The sequence below is a fragment of the Sorex fumeus genome, unplaced genomic scaffold (assembly GCF_029834395.1).
Source record: "Sorex fumeus unplaced genomic scaffold, SorFum_2.1 ptg000019l, whole genome shotgun sequence".
Lineage (NCBI taxonomy): Eukaryota > Metazoa > Chordata > Mammalia > Eulipotyphla > Soricidae > Sorex > Sorex fumeus.
Genome location: NW_026606076.1, coordinates 37,538,323 through 37,549,631, shown reverse-complemented (window position 1 = coordinate 37,549,631; position 11,309 = coordinate 37,538,323). Strand labels below are relative to the sequence as shown.

Genomic DNA, 11,309 nt, shown 5'->3' with positions numbered 1-11,309 from the left:
GGGGGAGGGGTGCATATACCAAAGACAGAACCTCTTCTCGCCTTTAAAGAACATATATCAAAAGCAGCCTTGGTTCTGGGGGTCCCGGGTGGAGCTCCACAAGGAGCCCCAGACCCCCTTTTTCAGTCCGGACAGATGGAGGTGCTCTTTCTGGGGGAGTCCCACCCCGGTTTCCTGGCTTGGAGATGGATTCTGATCTCGGCTGCACTGTTTTACCTCCTGAAAAATCGGTACCCAACTGTCTTTGTGGTGGAGGGGACTATTGGGGTGCTGTGTGGTCCTCAGCTGGGGTCCCGGGTGACATCGAAACAGGGTGGCAACCTTAAGGTTCATCTGGAATGAGAGAGGGACATCTAGGCTCCTCCGAGACTATGGGGTTGGGGGTGGCAGGGACCCTCCCCCATGCCAGCTGTCGACCTGGGCTGGACACCTGGAATCTTGGCATTAAACATGGGGTGACCACAAGGAACAGAGCTACCTGCATGTGAAAAGGGGGGCCCGGGGGGTTCAGGGGGAAGTTTCTCTCAAGATGGTACCAGATCTGCCTCCCCATCCTGTCCCCAGAGGCTGTGAAATGCCCTGTGGGGGGGATGGGAGGGTGTCACCCCCTCCCAGTCCCCCCAACTCTCCCACATCTCCATTTATATCCCCCACTTCTTTGGACACATCCTAATTTAAGCCCCCCAATGCTACAAATCTTTTTCAAGCTATCCCAATATAGCTGGCCAGATCTCCTGGTTTCTTGTCCACACCACTCCTACTGGACCCCAGAGAGGGCTTCCCACGTGGTTCGGGGTCCCTCCAGACCCCTTTCCTGAGCTCCAGTGTTGTGCTCAATGCCCACCTTCTCGTCCCGAGACCCTCATCTTCCGGGGGGGTTATCCCTTAGCCCTGCCTCGTCTCTGCTCAGCCTTGAGTGTCCACATCTCCACAGAGAGACTGGGCTTTCTCTATTGTCAGCGAGGCTGGAGGGGGGCACCTGCAAATTGAGATGAGTCAGTCACTAGCTCAAAATTCAAGGAGACAGACAGAAGGAGACTCTGATGCCACATTTCTTTTTATTTTTTTCTATTTGTGCAAAAACGTTGTTGTCTACTTAAGTCCAGTCCTGATGCCACATTTCTTACCTGAGACCTGGGGATTGACAGCCTCTGTCTGTCTGTCCCTCCATGCATCTTGTTAACCCTCTACCCAGTCACATTTGTTTCCACTCATTCAGAAACCTACCTATCCACCCACTTATCCATTTATCCATCCACCCATCTATCTGTTCTGCTGCTCACCATTCATCTGTCCATCCACTTAACCATCCATCCATCCATCTGTCCATCCATCTACACGTCTACCCACCCACCCATCTATCCATCTGTTCACTCATCCATCTGTCCATCCATTCAACCATGTGCCATCCATCTGTCCAGCCATCCACACTTTTACTCTCATCCATCCATCCATCCATCCATCCATCCACCATCTGTCCATTTGTCCATCCATCAACTCAAATCCACTTGTCCATCCTTTCACCTGTCAATCTATCCATCTACACATCTACCCACCCAAACATTTGTCTGTCCATCTGTTCATCCGTCCATCTATCCATCTCTCCATCCTTTCATCCGTACACCTGTCCATCCTTCTGTCCATCCATCCAGGCGTACACATATCCATCCTTCTGTCCATCCATCCACCCATCCATCGACCCAGCTATACACTTCTGCGTTCTGCGTTCATCCATTTCTCCATCCATTCACATATCTACTCATCCAACCATCTTTCCATCAATCCATCCATGACATGCACATTCATTTACCTATACACCCACCCATTCATATATTTATCCTTCCACCCACTCATCCATCTATCCACTCATCAGTCTATTCTCCATCTACTAACCCACCCACACATCCATCCAGTAATACATCTGTTAACCAGTCCACTAATCCATTCATCCATCTACCTACCCATCTAAACATTTATCCACCCATTCATTAAACTCATTCACCCACCAACCCATTCATACCTACACTCCACCCTTCATTCAGCCATCCATCCATCCACCACCCAGTAACCTATCCACCCCTTCATCCTTCATCCATCCATTCAACCCCCCACCCATCCACCCTTTCACCCTCCCAATCATCCATCTACCACCTAGTAAAGCATCCACCCTTCCTTCATTCCACTCACCGGTGCACCTGCCCTCAACATCACATCCTTAATATTCCTGCGTTCTGCTCCTCGTATCTCCTAGGGTAATGGGGATGCCCCGGTGACCAAAACAGCCCAAGTGGAATGAGCAGTGAAGCACCACTAATTATCAAATCACCACTAAAAATATCCTAACAACTGTGAGCAGAGAACATCAGAGTGCAGTTTCCAGGAAGTCCTGAGTGGCGGTTGCGGGGAGGGGGGTGAGAGGGGGCGGGGTGTCTCAGAGGAAATGACAAAGGACCTTGATGGAGCGGGCTGGGGAGGGGAGACCCGTTCTCAACAGAGGCACATTCGAGCAGTGCAACTGGAGACGAGCTCAGGGAGTAACAAACGGGTAACGGGCTCAGCTGGAGTATAGCTTAGTACTAGGGCTTTGAGGTACAGAGGAGACACGATTTCCAAGTGGGGCATAGAATGTTGGGGTTGGGGTAGGCATGGGGTGAAGGGTCGCTGAGTGGTTGCACTGGGCTGTGGGAGTGTCAAAAAAACATCAGAGCGGAACATTCACTCATTCATTCATGACTACATTCGTCCACGCAAGCGTGCATGCGTTCCCCCAGGATTCTTCTTTCATTATCCGTCCATTTATGCGAGCATTTTTGTCTGCATGCATTCACTCACTGTCTCTGGTCCTCCAGGATCCAATCGCCTCCCTCTACCTGGTCTGCCCTTTGGGTACTAAAGATGTGGAAACAAGAGACTCAGAAGTAAGGTGGCGGGCCCTCGGCCACACCACTCAGAGGCGACAGAGCTTGGTTTCTGGGCCCCTTCGCTTTCCCTGAGGCCTGCCCGTGAGCTGGGAGTGCTGTGGTCTGGGGTGCTTTTGAGGTGCAAGCAGGGAGCCTGGCTCCAGCTGGGTCCCCACCATTGTCTTCTGCTCCAGTTCACCATCGGTTATTCGGTCCCAGGGAACCCCCAAGGTGGGAGTCAGGAGGGAAGGGGGTTCAGATCAGCCACGCAGCCATGCTCAGGAATGTCCCTAGGGTGAACCGGAAGGATCCTCCCATGCTGCAGGGAGGGACCCTGAGAAGCGAGAAGGACCATGGGAACAGAAACACACATGCGCATGCATGAACACACATAGATGATACACAATATATATGGATCTGGGTGTACACCCATGCATGCACCACACAAAATAAGCATGCTACGCGTGCACACAAATACATATGCACGCATATATATATGCGTACCCATCACGAAGGTATACCTGTATATTCACATACAATACCTAAGCCCTATGTTCATTGCACAAGCTACCTACATGCACACAGGTACATACATGCATGCATGTATACTGTACATGTATACACACATCCACACATGCACATGACACGCGGCACACACAAGGTACGTATACATATATGCACACAATACGTGTACGCATGTAGTCATGCAGGCATACATACATGCATTCACACGATACCCATATGAATGCATATGGGCACACGTAAACATATTTGCATATGCAAGCATACATATGCATGCACCAACACACACGTACATGTTACACACTGGATGTGTATACATGCCCAAGACACATACACGTGTGTACGTTGGTATGTGTGTACATATATGCATATATACATGCCTGCACATGACACATATATACACAGACATTAGTCCTACACATCAACATACACACAGGCATGCACACATGTGCAGATACCCCAACACAAACATGTGGGCTCCCCAGTTTCTTGCCTGGAAACAGGGAGACAGTCCCTTCTCTTCCCATGGGTTCGCCAGGGCCTCGGGGCCCCCAGGAGTTGCAGGTAGGGTGTCATTCCCATCTTAGGGCAGAGACAGGGCTCGGAGAGGGCCTGGACCCAGGGCCACGAGGGGCCAGATTATTCCTGGCCTTGTCTTTTTTGCGGGAGGCATGAGGCCACAACAGGCATTGCTCAAGGCTTAACTCCTGACTCTGCTCAGGAATTACTCTTGGCAGGGCTTGGGGGACCGCAAGCACCTTCCCCACTGACTGTGGCTCTGGTCCCTTTGGCCCTTATCTTTGAATGCCCTCCTCTTCCTTCCTTGGGCTTTGCCACTCAGGCCCTCCTGCCCCCTGCCTTCCCCCCCATCCAGGGCTGGGCAGCCTCCACCTGGGGCCAGAGTCTCCCCATCTGTGGAGGTTTCCAGTGAGGGGGGCTTCGCAGGGGTCTCTGCGGATGGAGGCACTGGGCTATGTAATGTTCCAGTCAGGGAGACAGAGGCAGCTAGGCCCTGAATCCCCTCCTAGGGCAGGGGCCACCATGCCCCCGGGGAGGGACGACCCCCATGGGACCTCCTCACCAGGGTGGAACGGATGGGTGGGGTTCCAGCTGACTGAGCTGTGGCAAAGCACAGGGCTCTGGGCTCTACCTTGAAGCCTGACCAAGCCCCAACTCCCTTCCCAGCCCTCCAAGGGATCTTGTATTGGTGGTACCTCCCCACATTCTAGCTCCTAATCATTTTTTCAGTCAGTGAGAGAAGCCTCATCTGCCTCAGATGCAGGGCAAGGTTTGAGCTCCATGCGTCACTGATGACACAGAGATGGATAGAAGCTGGCAGAAGTCACACAGCAAGGGGAAGAGTTACCATAAGCATTTGAACCCCAGATCAGTGTCCCAAGTTGCTTAGCTCAGAACCAGCACATGACCTGCCCCAACACCGATCCCAACCCAATTAGGAGGAGAGACCCGGCTGCAGTGGAGAACCCCCAAATCTTCAGCCTGACCTGTCCATCAAAGCCTTGGCTTTGACCTCTCTTTTGCAAGCATACACTTCCTGGGTCACTACTTTCACTTCCTGGGTCGCTGCTTCTGCTTCTGAGTCCAATGTCCTTGTCCTGCATTGGAGGAAGGGGTCCCCCTCATGCCACCCCCACGTGCTGCAGGAAAAGAGGTGGGTCCCATCTTCCGCAGTGACCCCTGTGTCTCAGACTCAAAATTCTGCCCAGAGATGACAGATCATTTTCTTTTTTGCAACGAGGGAGGCACACCCAGTCATGCTCCAGGGTTCCTCCTGGCTTTGCACTCAGGAATTACTCCTGACAGTGCTTAGGGATCATATGGGATGCCAGGGATCAAACCCCAGTTGGCCGTGTGGCAAGTGCCTTACCCCCTGTCTTATCACTTCGGCGCTGATGGCAGAGAATCTTGCCCCATCAAGAATGATGCTTGAGTAAAATAAGTTTAATAAACCCTTTTCTGAATATTGTGAGAGAAAAAAAGAAAAAGATCCATGTGTCTTGGGGATACCTCAGGGACAAGACCACCACAACCATCCTCCTGAGGTGCTTCAAGACAGCTTTCATGGGGGCTGGCACACTGCGGGACTGTCTGGTCCAGACCTGAAGGTATGGTGGGCTACCTGGGGGTGGCAGCCCTCTGGAACTGAAGAATCTTGGAGATTGGCCTCCCCTCTCAGACCAGTGTGGCACTTTGTGGTGATGGGGATCATGTCACTGTTCCCTCTGAGCCCAACTTTCCCCATCTGGACCACGGAACCAAGTTCAAGTAGGGATATGAGAGCCACAGGGTCTCCCGCTGACAGTACCTCTCTCTGCTGTCGAGTCAGTTCATTCCAGGCCAGTGGGATCTCAGGACATTCCCAAGCACAGGGATAGTCTTTGAATCAGACCAGCACCTTTTGTTATTGCACTACACCCAGCAGTGCTCAAAGCTGACTCCTGGCTCTGTGCTCCGAGATCTCTCCTGGAGGGGCTCAAGGAATACTATGGGATGCGGGCGGGATCAAATCTGGGTTGGCTGCATGCAAGGCGAATGCCTTCCCTGCAGTACTATCTCTCCTGCCTCGGCAGATCAGCATTTGTGTGTGTGTGTGTGTGTGTGTGTGTGTGTGTGTGTGTCTGGAGATCGAACCCAGGGTCTCACATATGCAAGGCAAGTTCTCCCACTGAGCTCCCTTGTTCCTGGAGATGATTTCGTGTTGCTTGCTCCTCTGAGCCGTGGCAGCACTTGGAACTTGGGGTTTGGAAGGGGAACTCGAGGCTGGGTGGAAGGGGATGCAGGGAGGGAGGAGGGGGCCGGTTGCAGGGGACGAGGACTCAGAAGTCCCCTGTGATCCTAACTGCAGACAGGAGATGGGGTGGGGGGGTCTTTTTTTTTTTTTTTTTTGCTTCTTGGGTCACATCCACCGATGCTCAGGGGTTACTCCTGGCTCATGCACTCAGGAATCGCTCCTGGCGGTGCTCAGGGGACCATATGGGATGCTGGGAATTGAACCTGTGTTGGCCATGTTGGCTGCGTGCAAGGCAAACGCCCTACCCGCTGTGCTATCGCTCCAGCCCCTGGGGGGTCTATTTTGATATGGGGTTTTGGTTTGGGACCACATTAAGCTGTGTTCAGGGCCCTCTCTTGGCTCTGCGCTCAAGGCTCTGCCCTAGTAGGACTCATGGACCCTATGGAGGGGCCGGGGAATCGAACCCAGGTTGGCTGTGTGCAAGAAAAGAAAAGAGCCCTCCCCACTGTCCTATTACTCCAGCCCCAGGTCCACTGTATGAGCAGCAGACTGGCCCTTCTCATTCACCAGGCCCTGAGTTCCTTTGCTCTGGGGGCCATGCTCCCCACCAAACTGTGTGTACCTCTCCACGGGGTCCCACCCAGGGGTGTCCTCATGAGGCCACCTGCCCCATGGCTTGGGAACAGGAGGAGATACTGCTTTTTACCCCCCTGGAGACCACTGTCCAGCCTCCAGCTGGTCCTCATGAAATAAATGTCTGTGACATGAATGCACAGTGCTGTCCAGGGGCCTGGAGCGATAGCACGGCGGGGAGGGCGTTTGCCTTGCACGCGGCCAACCCGGGTTCAATTCCCAGCATCCCATAGGGTCCTCCGAGCACCACCAGGAGGAATTCCTGAGTGCAGAGCCAGAAGTAACCCCTGTGCATTGCCGGGTGACCCAAAGTCCTTATTTCTAGTAGGAAACCCGTCTCCTCAGGCGGTTCAAAGGACAGGAATGCACGTTTTGCAAACTTCCGGGGTGTCCACTCGTCATCGCATGGTCCCCTGAGCACTGTCTCTCCCCCCTCCAAAAAAAAAAAAAAAAGCAAGGGGGATACGGGGCCAAAAAGGAGAAACACATCCAGCTGTGATTATTATTCTATTAACTGCTGCGGCTGAACTTCCGTTCCTTGAGAGTTGCTCGCCACACCCACCAAGGTATACTAGGCGCGTGTGGGTGCGCTGGGTGGGGGCGGGGGCACTTAAATCCAGGAAGCCCCCTTCCCCTTTGATTCTGCCCCTTCTCCGGCCACCTCCAGCCCGGCGCGGGCGCCAAGGCGGCCCTATTAGGAGAAATACGGCGCGGGGCTGGGCCGCTTCCCGCCGCCCAGGAGCCCGGCTGCGCTGTGGCAGCTGCGACCGCGTCCCCGCGCCCAGACCCCGCGTGTCCGCGTCCGTGTCTGCGTCCGTGTCCACGTCCGTGTCGGCGGGGCCGCCTACTCTCGGGCCAACGCCACCCCCTTAGGGCAGGTGAGTTCGGGGACCCCCCCTCCCAGCCTCCAGTTTCGCGGGGGCGGCTGGGACCCCACCCCCACCCCCGTTGCGATGTGGGGGGGGTACGAAAGGGGGAGGGGTCAGGTGGCCGCGCTGTCCTCCCCCAGACCCCTCGCCCCTGCGCCCCCTCCCCCCTGCTGGACCCTTGGCCCTAAGGAAGCCACAGGTGGGAAGGAGAAGGAACTCATTTGTTTTTTTTTTTTTTGGGGGGGGGTGTCGGGTTGTCCGTCTGTCCCTCGGTCTCCTTTCTAGAAAACGCTTTGAGATTCAAAGTGGGGCTGGGGAGGGGGCGGGAGCAGCGCCCCGCGATCCCCCGGTAGGGACCACCCCCCCCCCCCCGAGGGAGCGCCCCACCTCCTTGGGCTTCGGTGCTGGGAAGTTAAGGGGATCGCTCCAGATATGGGGGGAGGGCCGGGAACCGATCCTGCGACACCCCGTTTCCCCTCTCGCGCCCTGGTGGCCCCCCTGCTGGCCAGTGTGTGTGGGGGTAGGTGGGGAGGTGGTCAAGACCCCCGTCTCCCCGCCCCCTGCAGCGGGGGTGCGCTGGGAAGTTAAGGGGATCGCTCCAGAAACGGGGGGCCCGGGAACCGATCCTGCGACACCCCGTTTCCCCTCTCGCACCCTGGTGGCCCCCCTGCTGGCCAGTGTGTGTGGGGGTGGGTGGGGAGGTGGTCAAGACCCCCGCCTCCCCGCCCCCTGCAGCGGGGGTGCGCTGGGAAGTTAAGGGATCGCTCCAGAAACGGGGGGCCGGGAACCGATCCTGCGACACCCCGTTTCCCACCTCCCGCCCTGGTGGCCCCCCTGCTGGCCCGGGTGGGGGTGGGACGGGGGCTGGGCCCCGCGCCCCCTGCAGCGCCTCACCCCTGCTCTCCTCTCCTGCCCCCCTCCCCAGACGCCGCCCCCATGAAGAAGACCAACATGTGGTTCTTGGAGCGGCTGCGGGTGTCGGGCGAGAACGGGGCCGCGGGGGGCGACGACAAGGCCAAGGGCCCCCTGTACAGCAACGTGCTCACCCCGGACAAGATCCCCGACTTCTTCATCCCCCCGAAGCTGCCCGTGGCGCCGCCCGAGGGCGAGGGTCCGGCGCCGGCCGAGCTGGGCCCGCCCCCGGAGCAGCCCCCCGCGGCCGCCGCGCCCGCCTCGCCCCGCCGGGCCCCGCGCAGCCCGCGGCTGCCGGCCAAGCTGGCGGCCGAGAGCAAGAACCTGCTGCGCGCGGCCACGCGCCACGTGATCCAGATCGAGAGCGCCGAGGACTGCGCGGCCGACGAGCGCCCCGACGCCGCCGACGCGTCCCTGCCCGCCGTGCCCAAGGCGCACACGTCCTACGGCTTCGCCACGCTGGCCGAGAGCCCGCACACGCGGCGCAAGGAGTCCCTGTTCCACAGCGAGCACGGCGCGCTGGCCCAGGTGGGCTCCCCGGGCGCCGCGCGCCGCCGCGGGGCCGCCAGACCCGACGGCGGGGACGCGTCCCCCCGCGAGGGCGGCGGGGGAGCCCTCATGAGCCCCGGCCGCTGCTTCAGCGGCGGCGAGAGCGACACGGGCTCGTCGGCCGAGTCCTCCCCGTTCGGCTCCCCGCTGCTCTCGCGCTCCGTGTCCCTGCTCAAGGGCTTCGCCCAGGACGGCCAGGCCAAGGTCCACCAGCTCAAGCAGTCGGTGGGCCGCCACGGCTCGGTCTCGGCCGACGACAGCACGCCCGACACCAGCCCCGGCACGCGCCGCCGCCGCAGCCGCCTGGCCCGCCGGCCCAGCCCGGAGTCCGGCCCCGACGCGGGCCCCGCGCCCCGGGCCGAGCACGCCGTGCGCCTGGGCCAGCGCGGCAGCGTGCGGCTGCTGGCCGAGTACGAGGCGGCCCAGGCCCGCCTGCGCGTGCGCCTGCTGGCCGCCGAGGGCCTGTACGACCGGCTGTGCGACGCCCGCACCATCAACTGCTGCGTGGGGCTGTGCCTGGTGCCCGGCAAGCTGCAGAAGCAGCGCAGCACCATCATCAAGAACAGCCGCCACCCGGTCTTCAACGAGGATTTCTTCTTCGACGGCTTGGGGCCGGCCTGCGTGCGCAAGCTGGCGCTGCGCATCAAGGTGGTGAACAAGGGCAGCAGCCTCAAGCGGGACACGCTGCTGGGGGAGAAGGAGCTGCCCCTCACCTCCCTGCTCCCCTTCTTGTAGAACGCCCCCCTGCACACCCGCCCCCGTCCGCCTAGGTGCAGGGTCCTGGGGCCTAGAAGCGGGAAAGGAAGGAAGGAAGGAAGCGGCCTGGGGGCGGGGCCCGGTGTTTCGGGGCGTGGCCTGGAGGTGGGGCATGGGGCGGGGCCCGTCCTTTTGGGGCGTGGCCTGGAGGTCTGGGGGTGGGGCGTGGGGCGGTTCTGGCGGCGTGTGGGCGGGGCCCAGAGGCCTGCGGTGGGGCCTGTAGACTTAGGGGTGGTGGTGAAGAAGCGAGCCGTGAGGGGCCGGAGTGATAGCACAGCGGGTAGGGGCCTTTGCCTTGCACGCGGCGGACCCGGGTTCGATTCCCAGCATCCCTTAGGGTCCCCCGCGCCCCGCCAGCAGTATGAGTGCAGAGCCAGGAGTAACCCCTGAGCATCCCAGGGTGTGACCGCAGAAAGCAAAATAAATAAAAAAGAATAGATCCACGAGGCGGAGCCTAGAGTCTCGGAAGCCAGGCCTAGAACCTTGGAGTCTGCAAAAACTCAGGCTGAGCCGGCTTCCCTGATTGACTGCTGACCTCTCTTCCTCCCAGGAGGAGGAGAGGGGCTGGTCGCTGCTCACTGGATGAGAGACTGTGTTTCACCTTTGTTCCCAGAAAGTTCCATGCCCCTCATCATCCCTTCCACCTAGAAGTGGCTGGGTATCCCAATCTAGGAGATAGATCAGAGGTATACAGACCAAGGACTCCAGGCCCCTCGGAATCTCTCTTCATCTGTTCCAGAAACGTTCCCCAGCAGACCCCGCTGGAAGCCCCTCTCTCTGCACCCTGGGTACGCCCCCCCACCCAACCACCGAGGGTGGGACAAGGCACTCATGTCTGAGAACCACAGATCTCCCACAGTGCCCTGTTAGGCCAGAAGCAAGACAGGGCCAGAGGATGCACTTCAAGGGCTGGAGCTTTGCTTGCTTCTGGGGAGGGAACAGCCTGAAGGGTCGGTCCCCTGAGCACCGGGAGCTGGGCATCTCCCCCACCCTCCACCATGATCTCTCTCCAGGCCTCTTCCTCAGGGCCTTCTCTGCTTACTTTTTTGGGGTGGGGCCTTCCTGCAACCTCCTTGGTGGCCATCAGTTCCTGCTCCTTTCCCAGGGCTGCAGAGGGACCCCCCCAGGGCCTGTATGTAGACTTGGAGTGGAGGAGGGTGTCTCAACGGTCTTGGGTCCTTGGATTGGTCTCTGGTGTTTTTTTCCGATGAAATGTCTGGACCAGGGGCCAACCGCTGCCAGCCAGGCTAGGCCTGTCTTCCGCAGCTGCCTGCTGGGTCCCGGGGACCCAGGAGACCCTGCGGGCTGTTCCCTCCCCAGACTCTGTCCCTCCCAATCTGAACTCACAGCCCCACAGTGGTGGCGATGGGTGACGGAGATTACCCCCAAGACTCGGGGAAAGCATGAGTCCCCCTT

At 58.5% G+C, this 11,309-nt stretch overlaps 1 protein-coding gene across 1 annotated transcript; it reads left to right on the top strand.

Annotated features, from left to right (window-relative positions):
• Positions 1–8,601: 8,601 nt before the first annotated feature.
• Positions 8,602–9,877, top strand: C2CD4C (C2 calcium dependent domain containing 4C). Its single transcript, XM_056112862.1, has one exon. The coding sequence runs from the start codon at positions 8,613–8,615 to the stop codon at positions 9,870–9,872; it is 1,260 nt and encodes a 419-aa protein (XP_055968837.1). The 5' UTR covers positions 8,602–8,612; the 3' UTR covers positions 9,873–9,877.
• The last annotated feature ends 1,432 nt before the right edge of the window (positions 9,878–11,309 follow it).

Excerpts from the sequence above, each read along its gene's own strand:
- C2CD4C (XM_056112862.1), top strand. The coding sequence starts at position 8,613 with ATGAAGAAGACCAACATGTGGTTCTTGGAGCGGCTGCGGGTGTCGGGC.